At 54.2% G+C, this 17411-nt stretch overlaps 1 protein-coding gene across 1 annotated transcript in view; it reads left to right on the top strand.

Annotated features, from left to right (window-relative positions):
• The first annotated feature begins 627 nt into the window (after positions 1-627).
• Positions 628-17411, top strand: part of STARD8 (StAR related lipid transfer domain containing 8) — a 43429-nt gene continuing 26645 nt past the window's right edge. Inside the window, exons 1-4 of the mRNA XM_015413992.1 lie at positions 628-700; positions 3630-3711; positions 9410-9473; positions 12068-13380. Of these exons, the coding sequence (XP_015269478.1) occupies positions 9417-9473; positions 12068-13380 (1370 nt within the window). The 5' untranslated portion in view covers positions 628-700; positions 3630-3711; positions 9410-9416. The remainder of the gene's footprint in view (positions 701-3629; positions 3712-9409; positions 9474-12067; positions 13381-17411) is intronic.

Genomic DNA, 17411 nt, shown 5'->3' with positions numbered 1-17411 from the left:
GTGCTCGGGCATCGTGGCTGTTTGAGCCCTCAGGAGTCCTCCGGCACATCCCTTTATCTTTGGGACCCCCTTTTTGTATGCCCTCCCTCACCCTACAATCATACGGACACAGTCACGAAGTTAACAGTTTGCGTTGGGAATGTTGCTGAAGTGTGAACAGGGGCACAGCCTGCCCACCCTTTCCCCGGGGATGGGTTGTTGTTCCACAGAGTGCAGCTGAGCACAGCAACCGCGGACTGTGGCGGGTGGACTTCTCCCCCACCCCCCACCCCGGTTTGGCCCGTGAAGCACTGAGTCACACGTGTCTCGTTCTCTCTCTTGCCTTCCGGAAGCTTCCTGGATGAGCCCACAGAGAGCGGCTCTCCCCATGTCACGAGCATCTGATGTGGGTTAGGGTGCTTCTTGCATTCTGACCCAGGATCTGAGTCCAGCGATTGTGAGACGAACTGGGCCTGGAGGTGCCACGGAGCTCCTTCCAGCTCTGTGGTGCAGCGTTGGGACACTGAGCAGCCCCAGTTAAAAGGTTTCTTTCTGTGCTTTCCTGCCATTGCTTTGCTGAGGGGTCTTAAGATGCTCTTGTCTTGAATCTCGTGTGTCTCCTCAGAGGTGCTTGTTTGCTTTGTTTCAGAAGCTGAGGCTAAGGAAGCATGCGACTGGCTGCGTGCGGCTGGCTTTCCTCAGTATGCACAACTGTATGAAGGTGAGCAGGATTTATTTGGGGGGGGGGGTTCTGAGCTGATTGGGGAAGTGCATGAGCACCTGCTGCCCCATCCCTCTGGACTGATCCGGCCTGGTTCCCCCGTGACTGGTGCTCTCTTCACCTGTGACAAGTGGGCGTGGGAGGCAGGGCCCATATGAGCCCGTGGCCTTGGGTCCCACACGGTCTCTCAGCTCTTCCTTGGAGGGGGAGGGGTTGCAAGAAGTGCCTCATGCACCCTGGACTGCCCTCGAAGGGGGCTTGGAGAGTTCAGTTGCGCAAAAGCCCTTATAAGAGTGCCCTGAATCGTCACATGCAATCAGCCATAGGTCAGTTTTGCCGGCTCCCAGTTTGTTTCTGGGATCAATTCAAGGCGCTGGTTTAGACCTTTAGAGCCTGCAGCAGCCCAGCGGTCGCCTAGCTCTACCTCCACCAGCCTGTCCAAGTGTCAGAAGCCACGCGGCTTGGCTTCCTGCAGGAGCCGGCCCTACCTGGCTGCTGGCTCCAGACCGTGGTGTCCCCTCCCCCCGGGCTGGCCGTCACGCTGGGTCCTGTGGACCAGACTCGGCCTCGTCTTTTCCGGGAGGCCTTTTTGAACGGGACCAAAACAGGGATGGTGCTTCTTGGCCTCCCCCCCGTACTTGGGCATCCGCTTTAGTGGCTTTATCTTGCTTTTATCGTAGCTTGTTCTGTATTTTTATTTGCTGGCTGCCTTGAAGACAGCCCGTCAGGAAACCCGCTCCCCTGCCAGCCAGCCCATGCCCCTTGAGGGTGCTCTGAAGAGTGAGCTTCTGGCCTGTTCCCTTCCGGCAGCCCTCCCTGCAGAGCCGGCCCCGGGGGGCGCCTGCCTGGGCGAGACACAGGCTTCCCCTTGACAGCCACTCTGGCTTCTACATCTCCCACTGTATTTTCAAGCATATCTTTGCCACCACAGGGGACTAGCAAGTAGCATTTCTCCAAAATGAAACTTTTAGGGAGTTGACGTTTGCAACCTGTGTTTTTTCTTTGTTCTGATAGGGTTTTCTCGCCCTTTTTTGTTAAGGACAAACAGCCCGTGGAAACCCCGTTCAGAGTGAGGCTGTGGTGGTGCCCTTTGCCTACCTCAGTTGACCTCCAACAGCTGTTTCTCCTGCCTTTGTGGTACTCTTGTGTTCCTTCCCCCCAGGGATGAACTGCAGCTGGGATAGTAACTCCCCTACCCCATGAGCCCCATTGTGACCCCTCCAGTGGTGCTGTTCATCCTCAAAAAAACCCACGGGGAACCCTTCACGGCCCTCCCAACGTCTTGTCCAGTTTGGTCCTTGGAACGGTGGCATGTTCGCTGCCTTCTCTGTGCTTTTCAAATAGACTGCACAAAACGTTATGTCTCTAGTGTGCGCTTCTCACCAAACCATGGCAAGGACCATCAGCCCGGGCCCTGAGTTTGGCCTCGGCTGAGGAGAGGAGGCTCTGTGCTGGCCTGTGAGCTCCACCTGTTGTCCCCGCCGGAGACCTCTGCTTTCCCCCTCCCCAACAGGTATGCACAGAGCCAAGCAAGCCGAAGGGTTCTCCATCGGTTTGGGAGTTTCCTGTTTTTCTCAATATTCAAACCGAAAGGATTGTCCGGTGGTGGATACGTTCTGCAGGGAATGTCTTGCTTCAGTGCAGACTTCAGGCTCTTGACAATGTCAGGTTTCATTCCAAAAAGAGAAACCAAGGTTATCTAGGGAATCCTTAGGGTAGCAGGGAGAACCGGGGAAACCCGTGAACAATGCCAGATTGGATCTCCGGGGATGCAGGGGGAAGGGAGCAAGCAGAGCTTCTCACGGGCACAGGGTGGGGTAGAAGATGCCCTGCACCGCTTCCCCCTCTTATGATCTCGGCCTGTAGTGCTTCTTCCCCTGTAGCCCTGAGCAAAATCCCCAGACCTCTTCAGGTTTTGGAAAGGGACTGCACTGGGCTCACAGAATGGAGATCCGCAGATGGACTTTGCCGTCTTGTGTACCTGTGATGGCCGAGGGAAGAAGCTGAGTGGCTGCCGCATGAGGGCGAGGGCAGCAGCTTCCCCCCACCGCTCTGCAACAGGGCCGCTGTGCCAGTGCTTGCTTGCTCACTCACCCACAACAGGCGGCATTTTGCCGAGGGGATTCCAAACGCTGGCACTGGCTCTGTGGAGGGGTATCTCCTTGGCCCCGATGCCTGTGCAGATCCTGGGTCCGGTCGGTATCCAAGATGTGGCCTGGTGACCTTCCTCACAGTCAACATCCAGCCTGGTGCTTTGCATCAGAGTTCTTTTATTCTTTGGCTCAGTTGGTCTGATAGATGTTCATAACTTAGGTTTCAAAAATTGAAAGTATAGGTGTCAACACATTTCTTTAGTATAAATTCAGATTTATAATTTTAAACCATGTTATGCTTTAAAACAGGCATTTTAAGATGGAGGGGGAGAGAGAGAGAGAGAGAGAGAGAGGGGTGTCTCTCCTCTCTGTGTGCGTTACCCGGGGGAGAGAGAGAGAGAGAGAGAGAGAGTTGATTCTCGTCCCTTTGTGCGTTACCCTTTGGCTCTCACCAAGCACTGATCCCGTAGATTTCAAAATACCTTTGCAGCATCTGTTTATAAAGTGCTGAAAACGAGGGTTTGCAGCATCCTCAGATTCGTGCCCTTCATTGCCAGTTGCTAAGGTTTTGTGCGTGAGAGAGAGAGAGAGAGAGATCATGAGACTCTGGAGAAGAGGCACCTCTGCCCATAGATACAAAAGAGTAGGCCGGGAGGGGGGGGGATTTACTCTCCAGGGGCTCTGGGAAGGCCCCACTGCAGACCGTGGCAGCCCCCCCCCCCCCCCCGCCCGCGGAGGCTTCTTCAGGCAGAGGCTTCTGCCAGGAGCTCCATGCCTCCCAGACACGAGATATTTTGGGCTCTAAGTTCTTCTCCTCTTCTTCTTTTCATCCCCAGAGTCGCTGTTCCCTCTTGACATCTCTACTGTGAAAAGGGACCTTCGCTTTCTGGACCAGGATTACCTCAAATCCCTCTGCAGGTTAAAAGGAAAACACCCAAATGGGGGGAGGGGATGGGGAAAGTGTGGGTGGGCAGCCAGCAGCTCGGCAGGGGTCAGGCTGTGCAGGGGGGGGGGGGGGGTCACACCTGGCCCTGGGAGGATGGCGGTGCAGGCGTGGCTCTTCAGGCCGAGCGATTCCTCTCCGAGGCTCGGGTGGAACTGCTTTGGGATTGCCCCACCCCTGCACGCACGCACGCACGCGCGCACACACACACACATACACACACTGCCTGCAAGACCCCCACTGGCTGGTCTCTAGGCCGCAAGCCGAGGCAGCCCCTTGTTAAGTTCCCTCATTTGGGTTTCCCCCGCTCCCCTCAAGCACCAGCTCTTAGGGGCAGAGTCACTCGGAAAGCCCCCGTGGGCCTTGGCCGGTGTGTCTGTGAGGAATGATGGTGCCATGCGGAAGGGAAGGGCCAGGGGGTGATAAATTTGCTTGCAAAGAGAACAGAGCATCTTTATGGGCAGCTTGTGCAGCTGGTGGATGAGCTAGTTGTGCAGGTGCCGGGAGTGGGGCTTCACAAGCACAGGGGTGGGAGGCTGAACCTGGAGCAAGGAAAGGCCTGTCGGAGGGCTGCTGAGCCCACTTAGTCTGCCACTCTGCCTCCGGCTGTGTCGCCTGGTCTGCAGCATGCCAGAGAAAGACACCACAACCACCTCGTGTTAGTCAGGGCTGTATCCGTGCACCTGATGGTTCCATTCTGCTCTGTTAGGCCTAATAGCTATTGGTAGACAGACTCCATGTGTATAACCCTCTGAGCAGCTACGGAACTGCCTTATACAGAATCAGGCCATGGCCAGTCCTGGCTTGGTACTACTCTTGGCTCTGACTTTTTCAGCTTTGCAGCCTGAGGTCCTTTCCCTGGTGATGCCAAGGATTGGACCGGGGACCTTGCTGCATGCCATGCCCTGAGCCACACGCCCTCTGTTCCAAAGCCTTCCGAGCTTGCGTAGCATTTATCTGGCACAGGAATTGTCTCTGCCACGACCATGAATTTACAGGGATTCATGCAGTGGCTGCTCACAGCTGTACTTGCTAGATCAGTCCTGACTTTGGTCTCCTTACTTTGGGATTGTTACTAAAAATTATTTTCAGGGAATAAACCTTTTTTTATTTTAATCTCTGCCTTAAGTCAGTTTCTTTCAGAACCACAATTCTACTTTGCCCTGTTATGTACGAGTCAGCCTAATTCCTGTGTTTGGTGAACCACCTTCACACTTGCCATTTACTGTGGAATTGCCAGAATTAATTCCCTTGCAGAGGGTCCAGATGACACTGTGGTCAACCCCTTGCAGTGTTTCCATGCTGGTTTGTGACAACCTCACTTCCATCTTTGCTACTCTAGTTCTGCTAGAGAGCTCTACTGGTTTGGGATTCTGTCCTCTTTGGCCACCAGTTTTTTACCACTGATCCCCTACCAGACAAATGAATAATAGACAGGTAACATTTAAGTGTGGCTAAGAAAAACAGGTGGGCTGGGATCCTAAAGGTGCCCTTGGATTCACAGAGGGCCACTCCACTCACACCAGCAGGGGCCGTCCCCTATTCCTGTGCCTTTCGTACCTGGTCAGAATCAGCTGTGTGGCCCCCTGTGGCCACCCTGGAGGGTGTGGGGGCTGTAGGAGCCAGAGGGGGGCAGGGAGGATCTGTCATGCAAGTCGCAGTCCATTTGCTGTCTCTTTGGGTCCCACACACTGTCTTTAAGTCAGGCTGAGAGAAAATGCCTTTTACCCCCCTGCTTGCCAGATGCTCTGTGCAGACCGCAGCGGCAGTGGGAAGAGAATGCCTCCCTCTGTCAATGGCTGCCTCTGTGGCTTTCCTAGACCTCCCACCCAGTCACGACTGGAGGACTGACCAGATGGCCCTGCAGACCTCTGGCATGGGGAGGTAGTGGGCAGATCTTTAACATTCCTTGGCAGCAGTTTGCCCCTTCCATTTACTCACAGTTGTCTGCTGACCTTTGGGGTGACCTCAACCAGGCACAGGTCATTTGCAGCATCTCAGGTGTGTGTTTCGGGCAGGTGAGTCTGCTCCAGTGCCCGTGCCTCTGTGGCGAGCACACTGTGGATGCAATCACTCCCACAACACTCTTGTAGCTGCAAGATTTGTTTATTGAGAGGTAGAGAGATTCCAAGCATAGCAAGTAGTTAACCCCTCATGCAAAAGACCATGAGTTTGGCTAGACAGCCTCCTGTGGCAAGCGAGGCCCGAGCTTGGCCACGTGGCACCCTGAGCAGTGTGTGTGTGTGCTGTTCAGGTGAGAATCCTGGAGACCAGATTTCCGGGGTCATTTCTGATCTTTTTGCTCTTTTACATTTGCTTCATTGTAGGACTTTATTTTTTTTAAAGATCTGAACGTTTTAGTGGTGCCGTTTTTGTACTGTGTGTCTGTTTCCCGCTCATTGCCGCTGTCATTGGCACTGGACGCACACTGATGGAGAGCGGAATGGTGGAACGTGGGGAAGAGCCCACCCCTGCTGGAGAAGAGGAGGAGGCAGCTGGCCTCGGGGTGGGTGGGGGGCAGTGCTGAGAACTCTGGGGGGGGAGGGGGGCGCCTGCTGGGAGAGGCAGGAGCGGAAGGCCCAGGCCACCGTGGTGACAGGCCTGGAGAGTCAGTCCTGGTCTCTGTCGCGCTGGAAGTGGGGAGGTTCCAATAGCCGGAGGGGACAGAGGCCAGGATCCCGCACTGGTGCCAGAAGAGGCGCAGCTGCAGCTTTTTGTGTGCACCTGAGGAGAGAATCCGGTGGGTGGCCGTGTTGGTTGGTCTGAAGCAACAGAATGAGGTCTGAGTCCAGTGGAGGCACCTTGAAGACCAACGAAAATTCTGGGCATCAGCTTTTGTGTGCCGGCACACCTTTACTCAGGATTAAACTTTGTTGGTCTTAAAGGTGCTCCTGGACTCAAACTTTGTTCTGTCTGCAGATGAGGAATACAGGATATGGGGGAAAGGATATTTGACTTCCCGGAGCACAGAACCAAACCCATGTGAACCAGGATCAATGGTTTTAGGAACCAGGTGGCTTGGAGGGGGCTGCTCAGATTTCCAGCGGCTGGACTCTTTCCGCCGAGGCGAGAGGAGCTTGCTCTGGCCGCCATGTTGGCTGGCCTGTAACTGGTGGGAGTACAGTGAAAGCATCCCCCCTTTCTTAATGTTCCTTCAGAATTCTGCTATCCATCTCTTGTTTAGGAAGTCTGGAGAATGTGGAATAAGGGTTAGGATTTGTCAGTTGGGGTAAGATACGTGTTTTGTGTGCAGATGCTCTTGAGCCCCGCCTTCTTTTGGCTGGCAGGGCTCTGAGGAACACCCAGGAGCTTTGGCCACACAGAAGGGGGCACCGCGTCCGACACAGACGGGCGGTCCGAGCACCGCTAGGCTAGATCCGGTCCTCGTTCTGCGCCTGCGGGGCTTCTCTGTGGCAGCTGCTAGAAACGTCTGCAGAGGGAACGGACGTTTAGGAATCCAGCAGTGAATTAATCAAATTAATTCTGAAGCTTTACCATCTCACACGTGACCTCCTGGCCTCCCTGCTTGACTCTTGTGTTCTTTTGATAATTGGCTTTTCTCTGGGAAATTGTTATTAAATTACCCAGAATGGCCACAAAAGGGGAAAGCAAATGAGGCTTAAGCGTCTGTCAGATAAACGTCAGAGCTGGTTTTGTTGGCTTCCCTGAGCCACTTAATCACGGGCGAGTGATCTCCTGCCTGCCTGCTGGAGCAGAAACCCCTTCCTGTCACTGTTCCAAGGACAATGGGAGTCTCTCTTTTCCTTGCCTCTCCCCCTGCTATCAAAGGGGTGATTTCTCTTGAAACAAGCCGGCGCAAGCAAGAGTCATCACAGTGGAGCCATATCTTGGGAGGTTTGACTCCTGCTCCCGGTTAGACTTAGTAGAGACGGGCAAGTTGGTTGTGGGAATTCTGTGTGGTGTTGTGAGGAAATGCATGCTGGGAGCAGCAGGGGGCGCAGGGGTGGTCTTCATGCTTGGCCAGCGAGGGCATATCCTGGAAGGCTTTGCTGCTGGCAGTGCGGGTGAGGGCAGGTCTCGTTGCCCCCTCCTTGGACTTAGCCAGGGGGCGCCTGGCTGCTCAGGCATCGGCTGCCTCTGAGTGGGCGGCCATTTTAAGAGCAGAGGCGCTTCCCTTATGCATGGGGGGGAGGGGTCTCTGCTCATTCCCCCCCCCCCCCCACGAGCAGTGAGAAGAAAGCCTGGGAGGAAATTTGGAAATGTTATTCAAAATGTAGCATAAGGTGCAGCATTTGTAGCATTTGGGTATATCTGTGGCTTTGCTTGTAGAAAAGTAGCAAAGCCATCCTGTGCAGAGAGATGCCAGGCTGTGCCCCTGAATTGACTGCGGTGCATCCTGTGCAGAGAGATGCCAGGCTGTGCGGTAACTGAAGACTGAAATGCCATAAGAGGGCCCAAATGCTTCAGTTGTATATGTCGTCCTGAAGTGTGCAAGTTTAATGGGAATGTAAATCTTGCATGTATTTCAGTCTTTCCCAACATATACATTTTTCCTGGGAAAATTTCTTCCCCACATGGCTTCAGGGTTTCTGGAGATTTTGCATCTTGCAAGGCGTGTTGCGCAGAGGCGGCACTTTTGGGGTGCCCTTGAGGGTGGCAGGGAGGTCTGCTCCACAAGCCACGAGGGCTTCTCCTGGGCAGGCCCCCTTGCAGCGAAGGGGAGCGGAGCTACTGCGGCTCTTCCTGTCCCCCGACCACCTGACTCCGGAAGGCTTGCTCAGCCCCCCTTGAGATGCCCAGAGACACACACACACACGTCCCCCCTTGCAGAGGCACATTTCTGCTTGCAAGGAGGCCGCTCTGCCCTCTCGCAGTCCGCAGGGCAGAAATGCTGAGGAGGAGGAGCCGTGAGGCTGGCTTGGGCGGGGCTGAGCACTGAGTGTGTGGAGGGCGGATCAAACGGATCCGGGGACCCTCCAGGGGGGACACAGCCCTGGGGAAAGGCAGGGTGACTTCCCTCCAGCATCGGAGGGGCAGAGCTACCATCTGTGAGCCAGCCTGCCGCTGAAGGGGCTGGGCTCAGAGAAAACCAGCATGGCCCAGCAGCCCCCGGGCTAAACCTGGTGGTTGGGAAGAGCCGTGGGCAGAGGGAAGATGCAGCAGGTGAGTTCAGCTGCCACCGGAAGTCATGGGCTCGGCAGGGACACGTGTCTCCCGCCTCTTACAGACTCACCATCCGCTGAGCCTAACTGGTGGACACAGAAAGAAGTGTGGTGTGAGAGTGATACGGTCCGCAGTCACAGCGTGCTTGGCTGTAATTCTTTTTGCTGCTTGCCAGCCTGCCAACATGGCTTTTCGGGGGGGGGGGTGCTTTTCCGGATGTGGTGCTTGGAAGGCAGCCCCTGGCGCCAGATGAAAGCATCGCGCTTGCTGGCGTGTTGGAAGGGCTGCCGGTGCTGGAGCTGCGCATGAGCTGGCTTCTGCCCCCAGGGGAAGGACCGCGCACCCCGAGGCTCTCCCTGGGCCCAAGGGCCAGTGCTCCCGGAGGGGGTGTGTGTGGCTGAGGGGGGTGCCATGAGCCCTGCGCGGTCACTTGATCCCCAGCTGCTTGCTGACTAATGTCAGTGATCTAAAACAAGAGCAGCTCCATTTTAAATACCTTAACCGAATAAAGGCCAAGCTCTAGACCAGAGTCTCTCTTCTTTGCCACAGGAGGCTCATGACCCTGAACACCTGCGCCTCGATGAAGCTGGAAGTCCACTTTCAGCGGAAACAGGTACGTCTTCATCTTCCGAGGGCTGGGGCAGATCCCGAGGAACTAAGCCAGGCTTCGGGGGAGGGGAGGGGAGGGGCTGGTGTGGTCCCAGCCCAGGCAAGCCTCAGCTACTCTGGAGCAGTCTCCTAACAAAATGTTGGATCCCCAGGCATTAGAAATAACTCCATGTTTGGTTCAAAGTAAGGTTTATTTCAAAGCGATGGTTCAAACAGGAACAAGGACATTGTTAGGAATGACTACCAATACACACGTGTAACATAATAAAGGGATTTGAACCAGGTTAGGGCCAATGAGCCCAGTTCCCGCTGGCGGGAATAGAACTTGCAATTGCGCGCCCATTTCATGGGAACATAACAGTTCTACACAATCAACACAGGTTCAGTTCACAGGCGAGATAACCATAACAAGCTGAGCGAAGCACCGACTCCCACCACCAGCTGCACGACCTTGGCCAGTTCCGCAAAGTACAGAGCAAGCATAAAGAAGCAAAAGGAACCGGGGGGGGGGGGGAAGGGCAAAAGATGTGTTAAGCAGGTAACACCAGACACAATGGCAGCTAGCTGACACACCCCACCCCACCCCCTTAATCAGGCGTTTTCCTCTCCTCCTCTCTCCTCCTGACAGCATTATCCTGCCCCTCTGATCCCAAAGCCCCATTCGGGGAGGGCACGGGAGAACACCCATGGAACGCCTGCATCTTTGGCTCGCTCAGGGCCAGACATGCTCAGCCCACCATGGGGACCCCCCGAGAGCTCAATTCCTAGGCACACGGTTTGGATCAGGGCAACACAGAAAAGGGGCAGAAGCCTTTACCCCTCGTGCCAGTTTCCTGGCCTGAAATACCCTCCAGGAGCAGCTCTTTGCCCTGTGGTGGGTGGAATCCTAAACGCTCTCTAGTCTTGGCCGTTTCCTGTCGTAGTTGAGTAACCTCGGCCAGGCCCTCCTGCGTGGTGCCCACGGCACATTCCCTGCCCCCCCCGGTGTGTTTAGGAAATGGGTGGGGCCAGGTAGGGCTTTTGCCCAGCAAGGCTTCTGATTGGTGTTGGCGGTCTGTGCGGGTTTCTTTGGCAGCAGCTGCCAGCACAGCCCGCGGGTCGTCACTTGCATGCCTGAAGGTGAGCTGTGGAAGCCGTTTTGTGGCGGGCTCTGCCTCATGCAGCAGCCATTTTGTGGCAGCTTATTTGTGTCTGTGTCAACCATGTTGTGTTAGAATTCCAGATGTGCCCGCAGGGTCCAAAAGGTTGGGGATACCTGGCCTAAGGAATGGGACCCTAAAGTGCCAAAAGTCCAAAAGAAGCCCACCAGCACCCCACCCCCCGCAAAAGGTTGAGTTGCCAGCCCTGGCTTGCAGAGAGGAACTGTTTCAGCCCCCCCCTTCCAGCCATGCAAGTTCACCTGTTGCCTCATTCTGTGAAATGCGAGTCTGGTTGAGGGTTTCCTTGAGCAGCTCTCTGGCAGGGCCATGGGGCTCAGGAACCTGTAGAGGGATTTAAAGGAGACGCACACCATATTAAAAGTAAGCACAGAAGTACCTGCATTGGCTTTACTCTTCATGTCTGACGCTGACCTAAATCCAGAGATGATTGAGGACTTCCAGTCTATGACGGCTGTGTTTTAGTATTTTGTTGCTGAATATTTAAATGGTCACAGAAATGAAATCTTTTATTAGGCCCAGCAGGTTAACACAAAACATTGGGCAGGCTTTGGAGCTCAGCAGATCTTTTCATCAGGCTGGTTTTTACAAAATTTAAAGAAACACAGAAGAGTCCTAGGCCGTTCTGCGAGGTCTGCCATTCAGCCACCGTGCCGGATGCCCTTAAATCGCTCAGTTTGCAACCTGCTCTCTGGCAGCTTTAATGTCTAAGCTCCACGGCAACAATGAATTTGACAGGGAATCCCCAGCATCCCTGAGCAGCTGTCTGTTTCCAGGGGTTGATGGAGATGGAGCCGATGATACTGACTGAGTGATGGATTAATTCAGTTTCTACTCGTCAGGTCTCAGAAACTAAGCAGGGTTGGTCCCGGTTTGTATTTGGATGGGAGACCATCGAGGAAGTCCAGGGTTGCTAAGCCAAGGCAGGTGTAGTGGTTTGTTCGGTGTCGTGGTTAAGTGTGCGGACTCTAATCTGGGAGAACCGGGTTTGATTCCCCACTCCTCCACTTGCAGCTGCTGGATGACCTTGGGCAAGCCGTAGTTCTGACAAGAGCTGTTCTTGAAAAAAGAGCCATTTCTGTCAAGAGTTCTCTCAGCCCCACCTGCCTCACAGGGTGTTTGTTGTGGGGAGGGGAAGGGAAAGGAGTTTGTAAGCCGCTCTGAGACTCCCTTGGGTAGTGAAGGGCGGGGTATAAATCCAGTCTCTTCTCTTCTGACCTTCTCTTGCCTTAGAAATCCCACCAGGGGTTGCCGTAAGTCAGCTGCGACTCGAGGGCAATCCTCACACACGCACACACACACACACACAAATAGAGTTTTCTGAATAGGACTATTTAGCCCTGGTGTCCAGCGTCAAGCAGAGAGGAGGGCGTGGGTTTGTCTGGCCTACTGGGTGTAGTTTGCTGGCTGCTGAGTTGCTCTGACCTGTGTTCCTCCCTAGAGTGAAGACCCTGAGGAAGGAGAAGATGTCTGTGGCAACAGCAGCCGGTGGGCCTTCCAGAGCGACAGCCAGAGATGGTCTTGCACCGACTCGGATGACTTCCTCTCCAGCAGCCTGGAGAGACTCTCCAGCATGAGGAAGGAGTCCAGCCGGGAGAGTCTCTCCACAGATCTCAGTGCGGACCTGGAGGCCACGTCTCTCCAGAGCCACGGCAGCACAGGCCAAATAGTGGCTGTCCGAGCCACGCCACCTGGCAGCTCCCCCGTTCAGACCTCGCCCGCCTTAACCGGCTCCATCCAAAGCTTGAGTGACCACTCACCGACAGACCCCTCTCCACCCCTGAGCTGGGTCAGCAAGGAAAAAACCAAGAAATGTCGGACTCGCAGCTTCCTCCGGAGGCTTGAGTCTCTGCGAAGGAAAGACAAGGAGAAACTGGATTCCGTGAGAGCTGGAGAGGAGGGCGGAACAGAGTCCTCAAAGGACATTGCAGACCCTCCGCCAGGGAAGAGGGCTCTCCTGGGAAGGGGAATTTCATCTCCTTTCCAGAGCAGTAAAAATCTTCTCTCAGCAGACTACCAGACTCACCAGGTTTTGGCTGGAAACAAGCCCCAGTTTGAGCCCAAGCATGGCAGTGTCTACCTGGAGGACTGTGAAGGAGCCCTTGTCAGGGGCCCCAGCCGGACTGCCAGGGGCTTTGGCCCCCGGGCTCTGCGGGAACAGAATTGTTTGGTCCACCTCCCCAAGGACCACAAGCCGGGCACCTTCCCCAGATCTCTCTCCGTGGAAAGCCTCCACCCTCTCGAAAGCGGCCCCGTAGCTGACTGGGGCCGTGTTGACACAGCCGGTGGGGCTGGCAGGGGCCAGAGCAGCCGCCCGGAGGCCCCTTCCCTGCAGGTACCTCGGCTAAGAGGGAAGCGACCCTCCTTAAGCTCTGCTGGCAGCTGCACCAGCCTCTACGACAACGTGCCCGAATTGGGCAGCAGTGACAACCTCTTTGACTTGGACACGGAAGTGATTTACGAAAGCCTGGATGACGTCCTGCAGCACGTCTGGGGCTTGCAGCAGAAGGTGGAGCTGTGGTCCAGGGGCCTCAGGCTGGACTTGGAGTGCAGAAGCGTGGAGGGAGGGGAGGAGGAGACGGATTCGGGAGGAGAGCCCGCCACCCCCAACTTTGAGGAACGGTCCATATCTGACACAGGCACCTCCGCTAGTGACTTCGACAGCACCGGCAATTCTCTGAACGAGGCTGAAGACACAGACGTGCGAGAAAGAAGAGACTCCGGGGTGGGAGCCTCACTCACCAGGCCTTGCAGGTAGGAGCAGGTGGGGTTTGGAGCAACCTCTGTGGTTCTTGGGACTCCCCTGGGGCCCCCTCCCACCCTCAGAGAAGTGGGGTTGTGCCACCCAAGTGCCTGAGTTCCTCCTTCACTCTGAAGCATCATCAGGGACTGCCAGAGCCATAGCTTTCCTCTCACAGTCAGCATCTCTTTGTTTACGGTATTTCGTTTACACATTTCTGTCCTGCAGTTCTCGTTCCAAAATAGTTCTCAACCACATCTCCCCGAAACATAGGAGGGAGAGGTGTTGTTACCTTGGAACATGGAGTGGTCACATGCTGAGCCATGGAGATGGGTGGTGGTGGTGGAGGACATTCCCTAGCCAGGGCACCAGAACGGAGGGTTGTGTGCCTCCTCTCCGGTAGTGAGGGAAATGGGTCAGGGCCGCCAAAGAAGGTCTCCACTGATGGATGTGTTCATCCAGAAGGAGGAGCTCCTTGAGGTCTCCTGGTCGCAGCCTCCCTACTGAGAGAGGGTGGAATTGGCTCCCTCCCTCCCTCTGACCATGAGCCATTCTTCTGTAGCCCAGAGCGTGTGGCTCCCTTGGACCTGACACATTTATGGAAGCAGACTTGTCTGTTTTCTGTAGGGGGAAATTGAGCCCAAATTGTGCATTTTTTTATTTCCAAGGGTTTTTTTAATAGGTGGGCTGGAATATGGGAATGTGGACAGAGCAGCATGAATTTCTGCTCAGTCTCATACCATTGACAGCTCCAGTGTGACGCACATCCTCCATCCCCACTTTGTACTGTGGGAATCTGCGACAGAAGGCGGCGGCTGAGCGGCACTTGAGCCCGGCCTTCCTGACCTGGGCAACATCGTCACTCTCCCAGTGGACTTGGCATCTGGGAGCTGCTACCTGTGCCCAGTGGCCGTTGTGCTGGCCAGCAGTCCCAGGATGTGTCACGCTGCGTTTTGCCAGGGTCACGTTTCAGTCTCTCTGTCACTGCTGCAGCATGCTCTGTCTTTTTATATTTCCTTGAAATGTCAACGTTAGACCCGAGCCTGAGTCTGCCCCCTTCTGCTGCTGGTTGGCACGGTTGCCACCCTGTTAGTGAGCATGCAGGCCGAGCAACCTCAAGGCACTTTGCAGGAATCCTGTGCAGGGCAGAGGTGCTTTTGCACAGGATGGGCTGAACTTCTGGCTCCTCTCTTTGCATACATTTCTCTGGTAAAATCCCTAAAAAATGGAAACACTTGATAATAGTTCCAGTCTTTAAAAAGGGTTAAAGCTCATACCCTATGTGGTATTGACCAATAAGTTTACTTTCCTGTCTAGGAAAGCTCTGTACTTCATGTTAATATTTTTAGCTCTTGACTTGGATTGAACAACATGAGGTTTTGGGCTGGGAACAAGGAGGGCTCAAAAGAGGTTCTTCCACCTTAGGTCACTGTTGTTCAATCTTCATACGAATGATGGTGTCTTCTGGTTTTTCTGAGCCCCCCCATCTGCCTAAATTGGCCGTGCTCCATGTCCCTGTCCTTCTCTATGCAGATGATGAGGCTCTTCTTTTCTGAACTAAAGTTGGACTCCAGAGATCATTAAGAATTTTTTTTTGCATTACTGTTCTAAGGAAGGTTTATATATTAACTATAAAAGGTCTAACATTATGGTCTTCACTAAGAAAGCAGAAACTACCTCTTATAACTGGCCTTTGGCTGGTCTTATGCTTAAACAGGTCAAGGAATTTAGATACTTGGGCGTCTTGTTTACATCTAATTTATCTTGGAGTGCTCACCATAAACTGGCATCCAACACAGTCAGATTAAAGGCAGGACCTCTTTTAAATTTCTTTTATCCTAAAGCTGAAAATACATTTCTGTTGTCATTTGGACTTTAACATAACAGTTATTCCCCATATTGTATTAGATGCCCTGTTTGGATAATCTCTGCTACTGAGGCCCTGGGCCGACCTGCCATCCAGTTTCTTCAGAACCTAGTAAAATGCCCCTTATTGTGTTTCAGGCATTGTTCTCTGGGCAGAATTTGGCCAAAAATCATTAGAACCATTACAAGCGAGAGCCTGACTTTCTGCATTCCATGTAAGCCATAAGCAGGTTTTCAGTGAGCCAGGGGTACTGGTAGTTGCAGGTACTGGTACTGGACTCCTTTAGACCCACTTGGGTGAAACTTCTTGATGAAAAATTGCTGGCCCTTGGCGTAACATCTGATCTGATGGGAAATTATGGCAAACACAAGACTCTTTCCTTACATAAGAAGCATATTACAAATCTTGATTGAGTACTACATTCAGAGCATGTTGTGTCTGCTCCTCTCAATATTTTGGTATTCCCCATCCAAAAACTCTTCCATCATATGTATATTATTTAACTATCCCTCTCTATGTGAGGGCTTTTTGCCTGACCAGGCTTAATGTTAATTCTTCTCAGGTTTGGCAGGGTAGAATTTTGAATATTCCATGTGCTGACCGTCTTTGCCCTTGCCCTTTAGGTAGACTTGACCCCTCCTTTCATATTCTTTTTTTGGTTCGATTTTAGTTTTTATTGATAAAATAAAGGAGGGAAAGGAAAAAAATATATAAGAAGGCTTCAGATTTTCTCTTTCTTAATACCTTAATCATCAAGTTCAAGTTCAAGTTTATTAAAAACAGTCATAAGACCCGCAAAGACCAAAATAGTACAGCCTTAATCATAAATAAAAAAAATGGAGCTGCGGTGGCTCAGGTGGTTAAGACGCTGAACTGCAGGCTGTAGAAGGTCAGTAGTTCAGCAGTTCAAGACCCGGGTGCCGCATGATGGAGTTGAGCTCCCATCTCTAGTTCCAGCTCCTGCCAACCTAGCAGTTCGAAAGCAAGTAATTGCAAGTAGATAAATAGGTACCGCTTCGGTGGGAAGGTAACAGCGTTCCGTGCGCCTTGCTGTTTAGTCATGCCGGCCACATGACCACGGAAACGTCTTCGGACAGCGCTGGCTCTTCGGCTTTGAAACGGAGATGAGCACCGCAACCCTAGAGTCGGATTCGACTGGCTTTCGAGCAAGGGAACCTTTACCTTTAATCATAAAAAACACAAATCAAGTCATTATTCCCTTTTTCCTGCAAAAACTCTATAAGGGACTTTTCAAATTGTAATAAACAAATTAATTGTCTTTTCCATAACCAACACAGTAAGTTTAGCCATGGCTGCAGGGCCAGCTCGCTCACTCTCGCCTAGAGCGCGGCCATCATTGGGGCACCAGACTGAGCCCCCTGCCAAAAGCTCGTGCCGTGTGCTGGCCACCGCTGGCTCTTCGCCCACCCCCGCCAAAAGCTCGTGCCACGCACTGGAGAGGCACCACAGCCCCTCAGTTGGAGGTCGGCTGCCAGGCAAGTCACTGGGCAGGTGGCTGGGCGGGCGTGGGGGGCGCCCTTGCCTCTCACCTCACTCTCTGGTGGTGCTGGCGGCGAGGCACTCGAGGAAGTTTGGCATCGGGATGTGCACCCAGAGTCGCCGCCTCCCCTTCCCGTCATCTGGATTCTCATCCCTGGGCCTCCCTCGGCCACCGTGGCCCCCGAGCTCACCGACTGGCCAGGCCCCGCAGCCAGCCCCCCCCCCCGCCTCAGCCACCTGAGCACTAGACAAGCCTCTCGACAATGCCCCTGCCAGCAGGCGACGGCAGCAGGTGGCCGCGGCTCCCTTCGACATCTATTCGCTGCCTGGGGAAGGGAGTTCTCAGCCTCCTTTCCACTGCACCAGCCGCCACGCGCTCCCCCTCCACCTCGCCGGCACTGCCTCTCGCATGGCTCACTCAGACCCATCCAGTCCCGGCGCCTCTCCCGGCCAGACGAAGGGTGAGTGGGGCAGACGGCCGGGGAGGGGTTCCCGTAGGGCAGGCGCAGGAGGGGGCGGGGCAGCACACAGGAGCTGGGGGGGACAAAGAGCAGCTGGGTTTTTTCCCTCCTCCACCCGCCCCCTCAAGGGGCTGGTGGGGGGGGAGCCTCGGAGGGAGTGCCCCTCCCCCATCCGCAGAGCCTTCGCAGAGAAAAGGTGCAAGCTGGGTCCTTGGGG

This window comes from Gekko japonicus, unplaced genomic scaffold, assembly GCF_001447785.1.
Source record: "Gekko japonicus isolate JY-2015 unplaced genomic scaffold, Gekko_japonicus_V1.1 scaffold2203, whole genome shotgun sequence".
In the NCBI taxonomy this organism is placed as follows: Eukaryota; Metazoa; Chordata; class Lepidosauria; order Squamata; family Gekkonidae; genus Gekko; species Gekko japonicus.
Note: the sequence above shows the minus strand (reverse complement) of the source record. Positions and strands in the feature narration are given on the sequence as shown.